General features: G+C 42.9%; 1 protein-coding gene across 1 annotated transcript; it reads left to right on the top strand.

Moving 5' to 3' along the window:
- Positions 1–1,230: 1,230 nt before the first annotated feature.
- LOC110489295 (hepatic leukemia factor) lies at positions 1,231–18,293 on the top strand. The gene is made up of 6 exons (XM_036970639.1): positions 1,231–3,650; positions 3,828–3,869; positions 4,344–4,610; positions 10,393–10,815; positions 15,884–16,152; positions 16,821–18,293. Exons 3-6 carry the CDS (start codon positions 4,421–4,423, stop codon positions 17,034–17,036), a joined length of 1,098 nt encoding a protein of 365 aa, XP_036826534.1. The 5' UTR covers positions 1,231–3,650; positions 3,828–3,869; positions 4,344–4,420; the 3' UTR covers positions 17,037–18,293.
- Positions 18,294–18,861: the final 568 nt, after the last annotated feature.

The raw sequence follows: 18,861 nt of genomic DNA, 5'->3' as shown, positions 1-18,861 counted from the left end.
AGGATCTGCAGAGAAGAATGGGAGAAAATCCCCAAATACAGGTGTGCTAAGCTTGTAGCGTCATACCCAAGAAGACTCTAGGCTATAATTGCTGCCATAGGTGCTTCAACAAAGTTCTGAATAATTATGTTAATGTAATATTTTAGTGTTTTTTTTTTTAGCAACTTGCAGAAATGTCTAAACCTGTTTTTGCTTTGGGTATATGGGGTCACTTAGAAATGTCCTTGTTTTTGAAAGAAAAGCTAATGTTTTTGTCCATTAAAATAACATCAAATTGATCTGACATACAGTGTAGACATTGTTAATGTTGTAAATGACTATTGTAGCTGGAAACAGCATATTTTTAATGGAATATCAACATAGGAGTAGAGTCCCATTATCAGCAACCATCACGCCTGTGTTCAAATGGCACGTTGTGTTAGCTAATCCAAGTTTATAATTTTAAAAGTAATTGATCATTAGAAAATGCTTTTGCAATTATGTTAGCACAGCTGAACACTGTTGTTCTGATTTTTAAAAAGCAATAAAACTGGCTTTTAGACAAGTTGACCGTCAGCATTTGTGGGTTCGATTACAGGCTCAAAATGGCCAGAAACAAAGAACTTTCTTCTGAAACTCCAGTTATTACTCGGCAGAAAAGCGCAAACTTCATTAAATAGTACCCGCAAAACACCAGTCTCAAAGTCAACAGTGAAGAGGCGAGTCCGGGATGTTGGCCTTCTAGGCAGAGTTCCTCTGTCCAGTGTCTGTGTTCTTTTGCCCATCTTCATTATTTATTTTTATTGGCCAGTCTGAGACGTTGAGACGGGTGTTTTGCGGGTACTATTTAATGAAGTTTGCGCTTTTCTGCCGAGTAATAACTGGAGTTTCAGAAGAGAGTTCTTTGTTTCTGGCTAATTTGAGCCCGTAGTCGAACCCACAAATGCTGATGCTCCAGATACTCAACTAGTCTAAACAAGGCCAGTTTTATTGCTTCTTTAATCAGAGTAGTTTCCGCTGTGCTGACATAATTGCAAAAGGGTTTTCTAATGATCAATTAGCCTTTTAAAATGATACATTTGGATTAGATAACACAACGTGCCATTGGAACACAGGATTGATGATAATGGGCCTATGTCGACATTCCATTAAAAATCAGCCGTTTCCGGCTGTAATAGTCATTTACAACATTAACAATGTCTACACTGTATTTCTGATCAATTTGATGTTTTTTTAATCGACAATAAATGAGCTTTTCTTTCAAAAACAATGACATTTCTAAGTGACCCCAAACTTTTGAACGGTAGCGTATATATTTCATTTTAGAATAAGGCTAACGTAACAACGTGGAAAAGTCAAGGGGTCTGAATACTTTCCGAATGCACTGTATGTTGATCAGAAGAATGGCAGAATTGCCAGGTCCTCCACACTTGGTGCCCCAGTGCGCTGTCCTTACACTGCAGAGATGTTTATTGCTCACTTGTTGGCACATTCCATGCTCCATTTAGAAACAGAGTGGAAAAAATCCTTGAGGATGAGTACGGCTGTTTCAGACTCACAACCGGCTGTTCTGGAAGATTGCTTATGTGTGTATTTGCTAGAATTCTCCTTTCAGAAAGTTCTTTATTTTTTAATATACTGTATTTTGTCACTTGTTTGCAGGGCATGCATTAAACACATGTCAGTTTCTCATAGGGTAAAGGGTGTGAATCTGCAGTCAAAACTGCAGATTAGATAGATACACATTAAATGCACAGTAACATTTGATTACTGTTGGGAGAACAGCCATGCATTTGTGGTTAGAAAATGATTTGTGTATTACTATTCAGTGTCCTCTAGATGGCCATATGAGGCCCTTTTATGAAGCATGCATGACCAGGGACACGGAGGGGAATATTTTGTGTATGAGAAACATTGCAATATACATAAAGAAATGAAGTTATACATGCACATTGAACGTATCCATCCTATAACAATTCACACCATATACACAAGTCAAGGAGTGATTATTCTGTGTGAATAATTTGTCCATATATTTTGAGTGTGTTTTTGCCTTGTGTTTGCTCTTGAAAACAGCAGTATCGCCTCCATCTAGTGGTTTGTAGGTCTAATGCATATTTTGAAATTGAAGTTAATAAATTGTGACAGGTTATTGTTTAATTTATGACAATATAAAATCAAATGCATTAGGAAATTCTAACCACTCAAATTTGGGATTATCAAGGCAGACAATCCATGTTGTTCATTTAATTCAAATCCTAACATATCCCCTACTTTTTTGAAAGGCTCCATGTGAATAGTAATATAAATAATACAGAGCATTAATGTCTGTCTGTCATTTAAAACATAAATTGTGAGAGTTGTGATGTGGATTTGATGATATGGTCTACTTTTCCTAAACACAGTTCCTCAGAAGCATGTTTTTAAATTCTGTAAAATAGCACACCAATCACACTGTTGTACTTCAGAAGTGTGACAGATTAAATGGGAAGTTATTACTATCAAGGCAAAATTGTATTTAACTTTCAAAGCAAATATTAACTAGAGGGGTAGTTAATATAGAGAAGTACCTTTCATATATATATTTTAAGTGTTGATGCTCATTATTAGGCTATAATTAATGTATTAGTTGGGTCAAGTTTTAATAGCCTATTGTCATTATTGGAATACTATAATAAGGAAATGATCAAGCAAAACTTTTACACTGTGCGGTGGTCACCAATTACTTTAAAGCAAATTCCGTATGATCTCTGAATCTTGCTAAATGAAACACTAATCCGTTCAATCTCACTGGGCTCACTTGCCTGTTTTACTTCGCCTCTGTCTCACGCGGCCGTACCATGGGGAAATCTTTGGGCGGAGCCAATGACCTAGTTTTGTCCAATAGCGTTCTGCGAAGGGCAGAGACTAACCTAATTTGAACCAATCGCTGGTAGGCATTATCCGCGCGTGCCAGGGCCATGTGCTCCCTTCGAGTGCAGGAATCGGTTTTAAGGTAGTAGGGAGATAGATATTTTGTGTCGGCCAAAACACAGACTTTCACAATTTTTGCCGGATTAAATGCAAAAATATTGATAATGATGATTTTAATGATTTGTTGAATTTGGTTTCCGGATCCTTGAAATTACAGAGATTAGTCCACACCCCAAGTAGTCTACAAGGAATTTAATAGTAACATTTTTTTAAATAAATCAGAGGGTACTGGACATTGCAAAGCAATTCCATTCTTGTGTAGGTTTAGGATTGGTTACAGTTGTGGAGTTTGTGTGTAACATACAGGACCCGTGATCTTAATCAGATATGTATGTACATTGGTCCATTCATCTCGTGGTTACTAGTTTAGCTTTATGACTGACATTAAGGTCAACCACGTGTTCCATCCATTGGTTACATTAAAAGTTATGCAGAGGGCGAATTGTTCAAGTCGGCGTGGTTTGGTTACAGTAATCGACAACTCCCTCTGACTGGTTTGTTTATGAAGGGGTGGTGCTCATTAATGTCGTTTTGGGCGTTTTCGGAGTTGTAGATCATGAATATTGATCAGCCTCTCCCCCAGCGCCAATCCCCTGTGAGCGCTGATGTCACGAGAGCGGCCCGTGTTCGTTCCAGCTGACTCTTGCGGTGCTCGGTTGCATCCTTGCTCGTAGCCTACAGAAAGGCAGGGAAAGAAGGTAAACGACAAAAATAACGAGAGAGAAAGACTGAGGTAGCGAGAACGACTAAGTAGGGAAAGGAAAAACGAGACCTCAACACCTATCCTACTCATGTTGGATATTATTTGACGACGACTTTTTTTTCCTCCTATCACCCCCCGCCCACACTTATTTTCTCTATTATTGGATTTCTAGGTACCGCTCCATAATCCATTTTACTCCATGGACAACCCTCAGGTTTGTTTGTTTTATTTTTGTCCAGGTCAAGAAGAAAATCAACTCGGTTTGATGCCTATTCTCAATTAAACGGACATCATCAAGCAAGGCATTTTGGCGAAATCTGAGCGCTGACGTGCAACTTTGTTTATCTCATAGATAGAGGCTGGGATAAGTGATTAACTCTTAAAGGGCACATTGCATTTGTTAAGGTTATTGAATAAAACACATTTTTACCATGAACATATTTTTGAGGACCTCATTTTCACTTTTGATTTTCTCATGGAAAGTTGGAAGAGCAATAGCAATAGTTTATTGTTGATATCAAATTATATTTGTCATGTCGAATTGTACTATTCTCTAGCACTTTCTTAATGCATATTTAGATAGATAGGCTAACATTCGGTTTTCGAATGAGGTAAATAACAGTCGGTCTAGCAGTGTGTATTCAGCTGTCCACCTTTTTAATCGTCACTGCTGTGAACCCGCTAACAGCCAGTCCAATCGTTTTGTGGATTAATCGGATAAATTCAGCGCTCATTCCACCGTGGGAATCAACGACCATCCCAATCATGTCTAGGCCGCTCACACAGCTCCTACCGCCCGACCTCCCAGCTGGAGCGAGCCCACAGTTCGGCACTGGTAACCTTGCGGGCAGTGTTCCGACCGGCGGACACTTGAACTCCATGGCCAGCCTCAAGACTCTCCTACAGCTGCCCATCAAGGTTGACCAGCGAGCGAAAGACTGCTGTGTAATGAAAGGTGAGGTTTGTGTGGTGAGGGCAGGAAGGAAGGGGACAGTATATGCATAACAAATATTAAAATAAGTACACACACACACACAGAGTGGCCTGCAAACTTTGTTTTCATTTCGTTGGCTTGGTTTTATGTTTATAAATATAAAGCATTCTTTAACTTGTATAAAGCATTCATTAACTTGTATTCTGCGTTACTTATTATGGCAATAGGTTCATATTTTTGTTGTCAGCAACAACACATACACAGCATAGAACATTAGTGTGTTTATCCTTCATTAAGGACATATCTCATGATATTGATTTTACACTGAGTGTACAAAACATTAGGAACATATTTTAGTTTCAGCCCCTTTTGCTCTCAGAACAGTATCAATTCGTTGGGGGCATGGACTCTACAAGGTGTCCAAAGCGTTCTAAAAGGATGCCGGCCTATGTTGACTCCAATGCTTCCCATAGTTGGCTTGATGTCCTTTGGGTGATTGACCATTCTGGATACACACAGGAAACTTTTGAAATGGAAAAACCCAACAGAGTTGCAGTTCTTGACACGTTCAAACCGGTGCACCTGTCACCTACTACCATACCCCGTTCAAAGGTCTTTAATCTTTTGTCTTGCCCATTCACCCTCTGAATGGCACACATACACAATCAATGTCTCAAGGCTTAAAGGCCCTTCATATTTTGTATGGGGCGGCAGGTAGCCTAGTGGTAAGAGCGTTGGACCAGTAACCAAAAGGTTGCTAGATCGAATCCCAGAGCTGCCCCTGAACAAGGAAGTTGCCCCTGGAAGTTAACCCACTAGGGTTAGGCCGTCATTGTAAATAAGAATTTGTTCTTAAGTTAAATAAAAGGTTAAATAATAAATAAAATCTATTGAAGTGGATTTATCAAGGGATCATAGCTTTCACCTGGATTCACCTGGTCAGTGGAAAGAGCAGGTATTCCAAATGTTTTGTACACTCAGTGTACACCGAGCTCTCAATCCAACAAACACACACATTGTAAATGGTCAAATGTTAACTAAGGGTGGGGACAGGGAAGGTTGTTAAATGTAATGTAAAAAAAAAAAATAGATGTACCCAAAAGTAGTTATTTATCATGAAGGCCATAAGCAATAGTCATTACCGCTAGAAATATTAAAATCTCACCTTTCTGGCAAGTAGTTATAAAATCCTGAGGTGTTCACAGTTCACAATATGATGAAAATATGAAAAATCATGTATGATTTATTTCCTATTCAACAAAAGTTAAAATGCATTCTAAATATAGTAACAAATGATTAATGACTTATTTAATATTTCGTATTGCTGTAAAATAAAAATGATCATACTTCGTGACAGAACAAAATTGCCACCATTTCATATAACTGATGACGATGAGAAAGTGGTCTTGTTTATATTGTTCTAAATTATTTTGTATTTTTTTCATGTTGAGAGCTCTAAGTCCATCTGAGAACATCACAGTGAGATATATATTTTTTTCTGCAATCACCTGTTTCATATGCTGTATTCATTGTAAGTCGAGCTGCAAGCTTCGCAGCCAGAGGAAATCGATCCTTTGTTTAGATAGGGAGCGACACATTTTTCCTGCCTATGCAAATATGGTGTCAGATTTCACATACTGCATCTCAGATGAGAGCAGCACGTGAAGCAGGACAACCAGAACTTTGAGTCAAATCAAACTTTATTGGTCACATGCGCCAAATACAACCCGTGCAGACTTAACAGTGAAATGCTTAATTTAAAGGACATTCCCAACAGTGCAGAATAAATAAAAAAAAGACAAATATTTGCTAAATAAAAAAGGAAATAGTAACACAATTAAAACAATAACGATGCTATATATAAGGAGTACCAGTACCGAGTCAATGTGCAGTAGTACGAGGTAATTGAAGTAATATAGTATGTACAAGTAGGTAGGAGGAAAAGTGATTAGTCAATCAGGATATATAATAAACAGAGTAGAAGCAGCGTGTGTGTGTGTGTGGCGTCAATATGCATGTGTGAGTGTATGTAATGTGTGTGTTGGAGTGTGAGTGCAAAACAACTGAGAAATAAATAATAGAGGGCTTGAATGTAAATTGTCTGGGTAGCCATTTGATTAACTGTTCAGAAGTCTTGTGGCTTGAGGGTAGAAGCTGTCCAGGAGCCTTTTGATCACAGACTTGGTGCTCCAGTACTGCTTGCCGTGCTGTAGCAAAGAGAAGAGTCTATGACTTGGGTGGCTGGAGTTTTTGACCATTTCTAGGGCCTTCCTCTGACACTGCCTGCATAGCCGTGGGAAGTAGTTGGGGTGGGGCTGGACTAAACTTTTTTGCCTGTGCTGGCACTGCAGACGGCTATATTGGTCTAATAATGCAGGACTATTAAATGCCCAGTGCACTACTTTTCTAAAAAATTATTTATTTCAAATATAATTTAGATTTTTCAGGGGGGGGGGGGGGGGTGCTGCAACCCCCTAATTCCTGCGGCTATGACCGCCTGGTATAGAGGTCCTGGATGGTAGGGAGTTCGGCCCCAGTGATGCACTGGGCCATATGCAACACTCTGTAGCGCCGTGTGGTCGGATGCCGACGGTGATGCAGGCAGTCAAGATGCCCTCAATGGTCCAGCTGTAGAAGTTTTTGAGGATCTGAGGGCCCATGACAAATCTTTTCAGACTCCTGCCTCCTGAGGGGGAAGAGGCATTGTCGTGCCCTCTTCACAACTGTGTTGGTGTGAATGGACCATGATAGGTTCTTAGTGATGTGGACACCGAGGGACTTGAAGCTCTCGACCCGCTCTACTACAGCCCCGTCGGCAGACTTAATGATGGTGTTGGAGACTTGTACGGCCACGCAGTCGTGGGTTATCACGCAGGGGGGTCAGCGTGGCAGATGTGTTGTTGCCTACCCTCACCACCTTGGGGGCAGCCCGTCAGGAAGTCCAGGATCCAGTTGCAGAGGGAGGGTTCAGTCCCAGGATCCTTAGCTTAGCGATGATCTTGAAGGTCACTATGGTGTTGAACACTGAGCTGTAGTCAATGAACAGCATTCTTCCTTTTGTTCAGGTGGGATTGAGCAGTATGAAGTGCAATAGAGATTGTGTCATCTGTGGATCTGTTTGGGGCGGTATGCAAATTGGACTGGGTCCAGGGTTTCTGGGATGATGTTGATGTGAGCCATGACCAGTCTTTCAAAGCATTTCATGGCTATGATGTGAGTGTTACGGGGCGGTAGTCATTTAGACAGGTTACCTTAGTGTTCTTAGGCACAGTGACTATGTTGGTTTGCTTGAAGTATGTAGGTATTACAGACTCAGTCAGGGACAGGTTGAAAATGTCAGTGAGGACACTTGCCAGCTGGTTAGCGCATGTTCTGGGTACGCGTCCTGGTAATCTGTCTGTCCCTTGTGAATGTTAACCTGTTTAAAGGTCTTATCACATCGGCTATGGAGAGTGTGATCATACAGTCGTCCGGAACAACTGGTGCTCTCACGCATGGTTCAGTGTTGCTTTCCTCAAAACAAGAATAGAAGGCATTTAGCTCGTCTGGTAGGCTCATGTCACTGGGCAGCTTTCTGCTAGGTTTCCCTTTTGTAATCCATTAAGACACGACTATGCATTCTCTAATGGTGAACTTGATACTTGATGAGCATCAGAGCCGGTGCTGTAGGATTTGATCTTAGTCCTGTATTGACATTTTGCATGTTTGATGGTTCGTCGGCAGGCATAGCAGGATTTCTTATAAGCTCCTTGAAAGCGGCAGCTCTAGCCTTTAGCTCAGTGCGGATGTTTCCTGTAACCCATGGCATCTGGTTGGGAAATGTACGTATGACCACTATGGGCACAACGCCATTGAAACACTTATTAATGAAGCCGGTGACTAATGTGGTAAACTCCTCAATGCCATTGGAAGAGTCCCAGAACATATTCCAGTCTGTGCAGGCGAAACAGTTCTGTAGCTAGTCCCCTAAAATAAGGAACTTAACGTTTAGGTTAAAGGGATGTCACAACCTTAGTCAGCTGCTGTCTGTACACAAACAACAATCACATTGACTAACAGCCTCCCCCTGGTGGCTATAGAGTTGAACAGCAGCCTCCACAATTTTCATGGATATCTTTGTGTAAGAGGTGACGCTGACCAAGACTGACAGCTCCTCCAATGGAGTCAGGGCACAAAGGACCTACCAGCATCAAGTTCACCATTAGAGCATGCATAGTCGGGGTGCATCACTAATGTTAAGGGATGGAGAAGGGCTTTATTACATGAGATGGAGTCTTGAGTGTTTTTTGCATCCAACATATTTGCTTGCCTGTGGCTTCGATGCATGATGCATTTTACTTTGAACAGAAACAGTATATTTCTCTCCCTGGTCGGCTTGCTTGCTTTGTTCGACACCCTCATATACACCCACTCGCTGTGCGTATCGCTCCTCTCCTACCTCTTCTGTCCGCCTCTCCATCCTCTCCATCCTCTAGCACATTTACCAAATCCCCCTCATTCACTCCTCTTGCACTTGTCACATCTCCCTCAATCCCCCTTCACTTCTATCTCTTTCCTCATCCCACTTCTTTTCTTTGTATTGCATATCTCTCTGCCTATCCTTTTCTCTCCTCTCTTCCATCACTACTCCTATTTCCACTCCCTCTTCTTTCTCTTCCTTCTCACCCTCTTTATTCTCATCTCCTATATTTCCCCTCATCCACCAATATCGCTCTGTCATCCATCTCTCCTCCTATTTGAATCTCTTTAGTCTCCTCTTCCCTTTCCTCTTCCTAATCACCACATCTCCTCTTATATTCATTCCCTCTTTTTCTGTCTCCATCCTCTCCTCCCTAATTACTCCTCTGTTCCATCTCGCCTCTCTCCTGTCTATTTATGATTTTTGAATTGCTTTTCTCTCCTCTCTCCTCCCTTTCACCCCTCTCACTCCTCTCATGTCTCCTCTCTTCTCTATCATCTCTCCTGTCTGTCTGGCTTATTTTGCATTCCCTTTTTTTCTCCTCTCCCTTCCCTCTGCATGTCTCTCTCCTCTCTATCTCACTTCCAAAACTGTGTGTGGGCGTGTGTGTGTGCTGACAATAATGCGCTGTGCTGGCCAGTACAGCCCTGGTGTGATCATCACACTATGAATCAGCCCTGTCACCCTTTTCCCTACCCCTTCAACCCTCTATCTGATCTCCTCTGCCTAGCTCTTAGCAGTGTCACACTGATAGTCATCCCCCATTTTGGAGCCCCCTCTCCTTGCTCATTAATGTGATGGCTCTCGCCTCCCCTTATTACCCTCGCTAAGCTGCCAATTCAAGGGAGTGAGGGCTGAGACACGAGACGATGCCACCTCCGCTAATAATGTTAGTGTATCATCTCACTCCCTCATTATGTTAGCCTAGCATCTCTCTCTTTCCTCATTATGCTAGCTTAGCATCTCACTTCCTCTTCATGATGTCAGAGTAGCATTTCAGTTCACCTTCATGATATTAGCATAGCATCTCACACCCTTACTCACATTTCTCAGCCAGCCTGTGTGTGGATGGGAAGACTGCTGACACTGTTGCTGAATCAACCATGTAATGGCGGTTGGTTGCATGCAGAGCTGTTGAAGGCACAATGGCTCCCAGGCAGATTATGTGATGATAAGCGACAGCAGTGATGAACACTGAACAGGCTGGATTTTTGCACTCAATGACCCTCTCTCGCTCTCTCCCCTTTTCCTCCAATTGTTCTCTTTCATTTATTCTCTCTCCATCTCGCTCGCTCTCTTTCTCCATCTCCTTTCTATCTCTTTCTCCCCATCTCCCACTAACAGATAAAGACAAACCCCAGGACTCAGACGAGGACTCCATGAGTGGAGGTCCAGGTGGCCGGCCTTCCCAGTCGGCCTTCCTGGGGCCCCATCTGTGGGAGCGCACGCTGCCCTGCAGCGACGGGGGCCTCTTCCAGCTTCAGTACATGGACCTGGAGGAGTTCCTGACTGAGAACGGCATGGCCATGCACAACAAAGGTGGCAACGGCTCGAGCGCCAGCGCCCAGGTGCCCTCGCAGAGTTCCCTGCAGTCGGCCGTGCCCAACCAGAGCTCCCAGTGCCCGCCGTCATCCCCTCCACCATGTTCTTCTTCATCGTCCTCCATGTCCTCCTCATCTTCCTCCTCCTCGCTGCTGGGCCTGGACAATGTGCCGCTGCCACCAAACGGACTGCCAGGCATGATGGGAGGGCCCGAGTGCCTACATGGTTAGTAGTAGAGCTCTGCTACCTGAGCCGAGCCCGACGGGCCCCAACGTTATACATCGGGTTAAGGCCTGTTTTTTTTTCATCAATAACTAACGTACGAGTAGGGCTCGGGTATCGCTAAATTAATCACTAACGTTTTGAAGCTGAGCCATTTGCTCGTGTTCTGCTGCGCAGTACAGTCATATCTGACTAAGATCTTAACATGGTGTCAGAAGTCCTGAAACCTCGGCAAATACAGTGGGGCAAAAAAGTATTTAGTCAGCCACCAATTGTGCAAGTTCTCCTGCTTAAAAAGATGAGAGAGGCCTGTAATTTTAATCATAGGTACACTTCAACTATGTCAGACAAAATTAGAAAAATCCAGAAAATCACATTGTAGGATTTTTAATTAATTTATTTGCAAATTATGGTAGAAAATAACTATTTGGTCAATAACAAAAGTTTATCTCAATACTTTGTTATATACCCTTTGTTGGCAATGACAGAGGTCAAACGTTTTCTGTAAGTCTTCACAAGGTTTTCACACACACAGTTGCTGGTATTTTGTCCCATTCCTCCATGCACATCTCCTCTAGAGCAGTGATGTTTTGGGGCTGTTGCTGGGCAACACGGACTTTCAACTCCCTCCAAATATTTTCTATGAGGTTGAGATCTGGAGACTGGCTAGGCCACGACAGGACCTTGAAATGCTTCTTACGAAGCCACTCCTTTCTTGCCCGGGTGGTGTGTTTGGGATCATTGTCATGCTGAAAGACCCAGCCACGTTTCATCTTCAATGCCCTTGCTGATGGAAGGAGGTTTTCACTCAAAATCTCACGATACATGGCCCCATTCATTCTTTACTTTACACGGATCAGTCGTCCTGGTCCCTTTGCAGAAAAACAGCCCCAAAGCATGATGTTTTCACCCCCATGCTTCACAGTAGGTATGGTGTTATTTGGATGCAACTCAGCATTCTTTGTCCTCCAAACACGACGAGTTAAGTTTTTACCAAGAAGTTCTATTTTGGTTTTATTTGACCATATGACATTCTCCCAATCTTCTTCTGGATCAGCCAAATGCTCTCTAGCAAACTTCAGACGGGCCTGGACATGTACTGGCTTAAGCAGAGGGACTCGTCTGCCACTGCAGGATTTGAGTCCCTGGCGGTGTAGTGTGTTACTGATGGTAGGCTTTGTTACTTTGGTCCCAGCTCTCTGCAGGTCATTCACTAGGTCCCCCCGTGTGGTTCTGGGATTTTTCTTCAAACCAAGCTGCTTACCTATTGCAGATTCAGTCTTCCCAGCCTGGTGCAGGTCTACAATTTTGTTTCTGGTGTCCTTTGACAGCTCTTTGGTCTTGGCCATAGTGGAGTTTGGAGTGTGACTGTTTGAGGTTGTGGATAGGTGTATTTTTATACTGATAACAAGTTCAAACAGGTGCCATTAATACAGGTAACGAGTGGAGGACAGAGGAGCCTTGTAAAGTTACAGGTCTGTGAGAGCCAGAAATCTTGCTTGTTTATAGGTGACCAAATACTTATTTTCCACCATAATTTGCTAATAAATTCATAAAAAATCCTACAATGTGATTTTCTGGATTTTTTTTCTCATTTTGTCTGTCATAGTTGAAGTGTACCTATGATGAAAATTACAGGCCTCTCTCATCTTTTTAAGTGGGAGAACTTGCACAATTGGTGGCTGACTAAATATGTTTTTGCCCCACTGTGTGTATGTGTATATATATATATATATATATATATATATATATATATATATGTGTGTGTGTATATATATGTATATATATATATATATATATATATATATATATATATATATATATGTGTGTGTATATATATATATATATGTGTGTGTATATATATATATATATATATATATATATATGTGTGTATATATATATATATGTATATATATATATATATTATACAAAAAATATATATTTGTACTTTTACCCCTTTTACTCCCCAATTTCATGATATCCCAAAAATATATATTTGTACTTTTACGCCTTTTACTCCTCAATTTCATGATATCCAATTGGTGCAACTCCCCTATGGAGGCGAAGGTCGAGAGCCATTCTCTCCGACCAGGGAGAGAAATATACTGTTTCTGTTCAAAACGACCCTGCCAAGCTGTACTGCTTCTTGACACACTGCTTCCTTAACCCGGATGCCAGCCGTATCAATGTGTCCGAGGAAACACCGTCCAGATGGCGACCAAGGTCAGCCTGCAGGCGCCTGGCCCGCCACAAGGAGTCGCTAGAGTCCGATGGGACAAGGAAATCCCGGACGGCCTAACCCAGATTGTGCGCCGCCTCATGGGTCTCCTGACCACAGCCGGCTTTAACACAGCCTGGGATCGAACCCGGGTCTGTAGTGATGCCTCAAGCACTGTGATGCGGTGCCATTAACCTCCGTGAGACACGCGGGAGGCCCAGGTTCCATTTCTGTGCCTTGTACCGGTTCCAACCCCCGGTGTGTAGGTGAGGGATTATTTTTCACCATATGTTTGCGTGTTTTGCGTTGGTGTGTGTCTGAGCAATGTCACAAGATCGACAATGTCACAAGATGACTGAAACGGTCATTGCAGTAGTTGCACCTTCCTCAACATGCCCCATGTCGGCCTTGGTTGGCGGGGGAAAACACGGCAGTTTGTGAAGCTCCAAGGCAAAAACAAATATTTAGGAGGACCAATGGAACTGCTTTATGTTTTATTCCAAAGTACAAACGCCTCACTGTGCATTGATAAATACAAAAATCCCCCGTCTAGTGCGAAATTGGTGGCTTGATGCTAGCAGAAGATGATCAAGGGACAGGGGACAAAAACAAGCAGAAGCTATATACAAAGGGTAAAAAGACAGGGTATAGTCTCAAACAACTTGTCCAGTAGACGATTCAGGGCCCTTTGTTTTGGCACCTGGTTTTATCGTAATTAACCTCTTAAACTCTGACACCCTCTGGTGGCAATTTCTAATAAACGCATAATATTGTATACTCCCACCATAAAGTGCATTTGGTTTTCAAAACTACAAGCACATGCTTTACAATGTCCATCAGGGTGTACCCTTTTCCATCACTAGACCTACTTTGCATACTCTTATGACATCGCCAGCAGTACGATTTGAGTTTGATTTCCAAAAAGACAATTACTGTAGCTTTCAAATGACGTGTCCCTTTCTATTTTTCTGACGACAACGTTCACACCGGACCGAAACAGATCTGCTAAATCCCTTCTACACAAACAGACTAACGTTACGAAGAACAAAATATATAGATGAGTTACAGACCAGGGAATACAGTCGAGTGCTTAGAGAAATGATCAAATTCCGGAATCAATTGTAGAAATGTTTAGCACAATAAATCATTTGAATGACCCGTGGAGAGGAAAGGGTTAAGAAAGACTCTGCAATACAGTAGAAACGAGAGAGCCCAGTTGAGTGTTCTCCTTGCATGTTTTAAAACCTCTCACTCTGTCTCTCCCTCCCCCTTACTCCCTCTCTCACACGCTTGGGCCATGTGCAGGCGTTGTGTCACGTGCCGATGCAGAGAGCAATGGCGCGAGAGAGCAAGGGGAGGGGTTGGAGGGAGCGAGGCATAAAGAGGGAGTAAAGTAGAGAGAGAGAGAGAGAGAGAGAGAGAGAGAGAGAGAGAGAGCATAATATTGCATAAGACTAGCCTTCCATAAAGAAGCCGAGAGATTTACGTTGCAGAGATATCCCCACCATGTCGCCATACCATTTTTACACACTGAACAACATTGTGACATAACATTTCAGAATGACATGTTGTTGACATAAGGACTGAGGGAAAGACTGCTATGAAATGAAAGGTGAGGTTTATTGTTTGTGTGTGGTAGTGGTGGTGGTGGGGGGGGGGGGCTGCTTTAGACAGCTGTGCTCTCTCTGTGTTATTTTCTGAAGGAGGGAGGAAGAACGTGATGCAGAGTGGTTTGTCCTTTGGATACTTATGAAGGAAGGATCTTGTGTATATTTTAAATTGAAGATAGAGGGAGTATGGGGGGTGGGGTAGGTGTTGGAGGGGTATTGTAGGGAACTGTCTTTGTGGTGGCTATGTAGTGAGAGGACGGGGGAGCGCATTTTATGTAACACTTCCTAAAGCACATTCCATTTCAGCATTTCTATTTCCTCAAGTGTTTTCTAAAAACAAATCGCAATCAAACAATCGTTGCCAACAACCCTGCTCAGAATTGTTACCTGGAAAATGTACTTGTATTGCTATTAAGTATACAAAAGAAATATATTATAGGTGTATTTTACAACTTGATGATTGTTCCTCGCCGTGAACGTAATCTATGGCCCAGCAGATACTGTTTCATTAAACAGCCACTAAAAACTTCAGCTAACTTTAACTACCACAAACTAACAATCAATGGAAGTGATGGGGGCATGTGAGCGTGTATTATTTTTTTTAAATCACATTTTAAGTAGCATCAAACCAAATATGGAGTTGATGGTTAGCTGAATTTTGTAGTGGCTGTTTAAAGAAAAACGAATCAATGGTTCAGTTATCTTGGCCCATAGATTACTTTCAGGGTGAGCAACCATATAACATCAAGCTGTAAAATAGTGAACTACTCCTTTGAAGATCAAGCATATTTTACTGAGTGAGGGTAAAATAGAATGACCTTGACCAAAGGTAAAAGATGGCAAGGGGCATAAGAAAGCTTAGAGCTGCATGTAGAAGGTTGTTTACCCAGCAACACTGTTTTTGGATCGGTTTCAACCTTTTGCCCAAAATGGTTGTTATTAAGATTGGGCTTTGGTGCCATCTTATCCTGGATCAGCCAGCTGCCAACTCAACTCCAAAACTGACGGAGTGATGTGGCCTCTGCTTCCACCTGGCGGCTGACCGGTAACACTGCAACCTCCGTGCAGCAGCCTGTTTATAAACACGTCATATGTGTTATGTGATGATGCCTTTATACACAGAACTAACTCATCCTCTATACCTTATTATTGGCATGCTTGAGGCTTTGACCTTTCACCCTGGCCATGGTGAGAGGTATGTGATCAACCACAAGTTTGTTTTTGTTGGCCTCTCTCCATATAGGTGGCCAAGTAGGGCCTCCTGACCTCTCCTCGCCCTCCTCCACCACCACCTCTCCCTGTCCCCCCGGGCCGCCAGGGGGCCCGCCGGTCACCAGTGGCACTGCTGACGTCATGGTGAACTTTGACCCGGACCCGGCGGACGTGGCGCTGTCCAGCGTGCCGGGCCAGGAAGCCTTCGACCCGCGAAGGCACCGCTTCTCGGACGAGGAGCTCAAGCCACAGCCCATGATCAAGAAGGCCCGCAAGATGCTGGTGCCAGACGAGCAGAAGGTGCTACATTTCTTACAATTCTTGTCTTTAAATGAAGTTTGCACATAAGAAGCTTAATGGTAGAGTTGACAAAATGTCATCCTAAAAAGCAGGTCAACTTCCTGCTTAAGTGAATGACAATGTGGGCATTCCTCAATGGATGGCACACATTGGGAAGGGGCAAGTTTCAATTCTGATGTCTGTAGGCAGGAGGTCCTCATCGCTGTGTGTGATGTCATATTGCTGAGTCTACCTTTTAATGCACGTGCAGGTTTTTTTACAGGCTGTATTCGATGAATTAGAACTAATTACGTAATTGAGGTGCATGCGTTCATCTTTCTGGCTCATTGTAGAGCAGAAGAAGTAGTTATACATTCCTGATGGAACTGGCATGTAGATGTGCATGTAACACCATGGTAAGAAGGTAGGAAACTATCACATTGCTGTCTGTAGAGTAGCTAATTGTGATGGAATTATTAGTAAGGCTCTGTGTACTTTTCAGTCATTTCAACACAAACGTTTATACAAATCTTTATATACATGCTTCAAGTGTGCAAATACAATGCTCAGATGTGACCCCTCTCCCCCTGCCCCCCTCGCCATCACAAAACTGAGCCTTCTTGCCCCTCTCCTTCCTCTCTCCTCTCCCACCCCCACAACACGCCTCTACTTTGTGGTGACTCCTGCAGGACGACAAGTACTGGAGCCGGCGCTACAAGAACAACGAGGCGGCCAAGCGCTCACGTGACGCCCGGCGCCTCAAGGAGAACCAGATCACGGTGCGCGCCGCCTTCCTGGAGCGAGAGAACGCTGCTCTCAGACAGGAAGTGGCCGACATGCGCAAGGAGCTGGGCCGGTGCCGCAACATCCTCAACAAGTTTGAGAGTCGACACGGAGACTTGTGAGGAGGAGGAGGAAGAGGAGGAAGGCGGTGGAGGAGGAGGAGAGAGGGGTATAAGGCAACATTGGCAGCCCTTTATTTGAGGGGGTGCGCGTACGGCCTATGTAGACTTGGCGTAAGCATCGTATGACACCTTGCGTAAGCGTCCATGTTGCGAGTAGCCTGCAGTGTTGCCGTGAGTGCAGCCTCCATTTAGTGATTCTGTGCTATGCTGGTTTCACTCCCCGTGTCTCTTTGACGGGTATTGTCACTTGGGCGCCGCGACGTCATTCAGTGTTTTGTATCAGGTGCATTGCAGTGTTTTTCCGGGTAATGCGCAGGGCCATACGTGCACCCGCTCAAATGAGGTGTTCAAATCATACAGATCACAAGACAACTAATGTTTTTAAGCTATAGACAAGGAGACAAGCCAGGGGAAGACAGGTGTGTACTTTATTTCTATGACAAAACATGTATATTTTTGAACTGTACTGGGCAAGGAGGGAGACGTGGGCAAACTAGAAAATAGAGCATGAGCTACAGTATAACTAGAAGAGGAAGATTAGGAGAGGTGGTTCAGGACAGAAGAAAGCAAAGAGATTTCAACATAACTGTATATTTTTATATTTGCAAAGATGGACAGTTCAGAGGGGTTTTTGGAAGTAATATTTTGTATATTTTATATATGGGTGAGTTTAGTATAGAGATGGGGGCTATTGGTAAATGGATTGGTAAATGATATATTTTGAACTCGTTAAGATAGAGGGGTCAGAGGTCGTCATAGAGAATGTATAATGGTTGTATCCAGGGATAACATGACGGCAAGAGAGGAGAATTATCTTAGTAAATGTTTGTGGACATAGACAGATCGAAGACATTGTATAGTTTTAATTTTGTTCTGTTAGGTTCGTTGAAGCACTTAAAAGGGAATTCTCAAAAATGTTCTCTTCATGTTCATCATCGCCAGTACCATTAACATGTGGAAATGGGGCATTTATGTTTTGTAGTAAAAAAAGACAAGTGTTTCCAATGAGTTCATCAATCAATTAGTAGGCAATGCCTACTCGTAATTGGTTAAAATCACATGATACACACCGATGATGTCATTGGAAACACTTTTCACATATGTTGATGTTGGGGTGGTTCTGGAGATGATGAAAATGGAAAAAATGACAAGTTTACTTTTTAAAGGGCAATTCTTCCTCTTTTCAACCGCATTATCGTCATCTCCACCATCAAACCAGTGTTTACATATGTGAGAACATCACGTTCCTATTGTCTGTGCTTAAAAAGATACGAAGTAAGGTCCCCCAAAAAATGCTTCTCTTATGACATCACCTGCAACAAGTTTTTAGCCCAAGGGAGAGTATTTTCTAGCTCCCCGCGTGACCGCGAATCTCAGTTTTTGAAAATCACAGTTTTTAAAATGTTGAAACTTTTGATGTCATTGGGGAGAACTTTTTAACTAGATTTTTCTACAAAACCTAGAAATGCACCTTTTTCACATACACTACACAGCCAAATATTTCAGCCACACCCGTTGCTGACTGGTTTATAAAATCTTGCACACAGCCATGCAATCTCCATAGGAAACATTGGCAGTAAAACGGCCCGTACTGAAGAGCTCAGTGACTTTAAACATGGCACCGTCATAGGTTGCCACCTTTCCAACAAGTCAGTTAAACAAATTTCTGCCCTGCTAGAGCTGCCCCGGTCAACTGCAACGGCTGTTATTGTGAAGTGGAAACATCTAGGAGCAACAACGGCTCAGCCGCGAAGTGGTAGGCCACACTAGCTCACAGAACTGGACCACCGAGTGCTGTCCTCGGTTGCAATACTCACTACCGAGT

The sequence above is a fragment of the Oncorhynchus mykiss genome, chromosome 32 (genome assembly GCF_013265735.2).
Source record: "Oncorhynchus mykiss isolate Arlee chromosome 32, USDA_OmykA_1.1, whole genome shotgun sequence".
In the NCBI taxonomy this organism is placed as follows: Eukaryota; Metazoa; Chordata; class Actinopteri; order Salmoniformes; family Salmonidae; genus Oncorhynchus; species Oncorhynchus mykiss.
The sequence above is the reverse complement of the archived record's forward strand: the minus strand, read 5'-3'. Positions and strand labels throughout refer to the sequence as shown.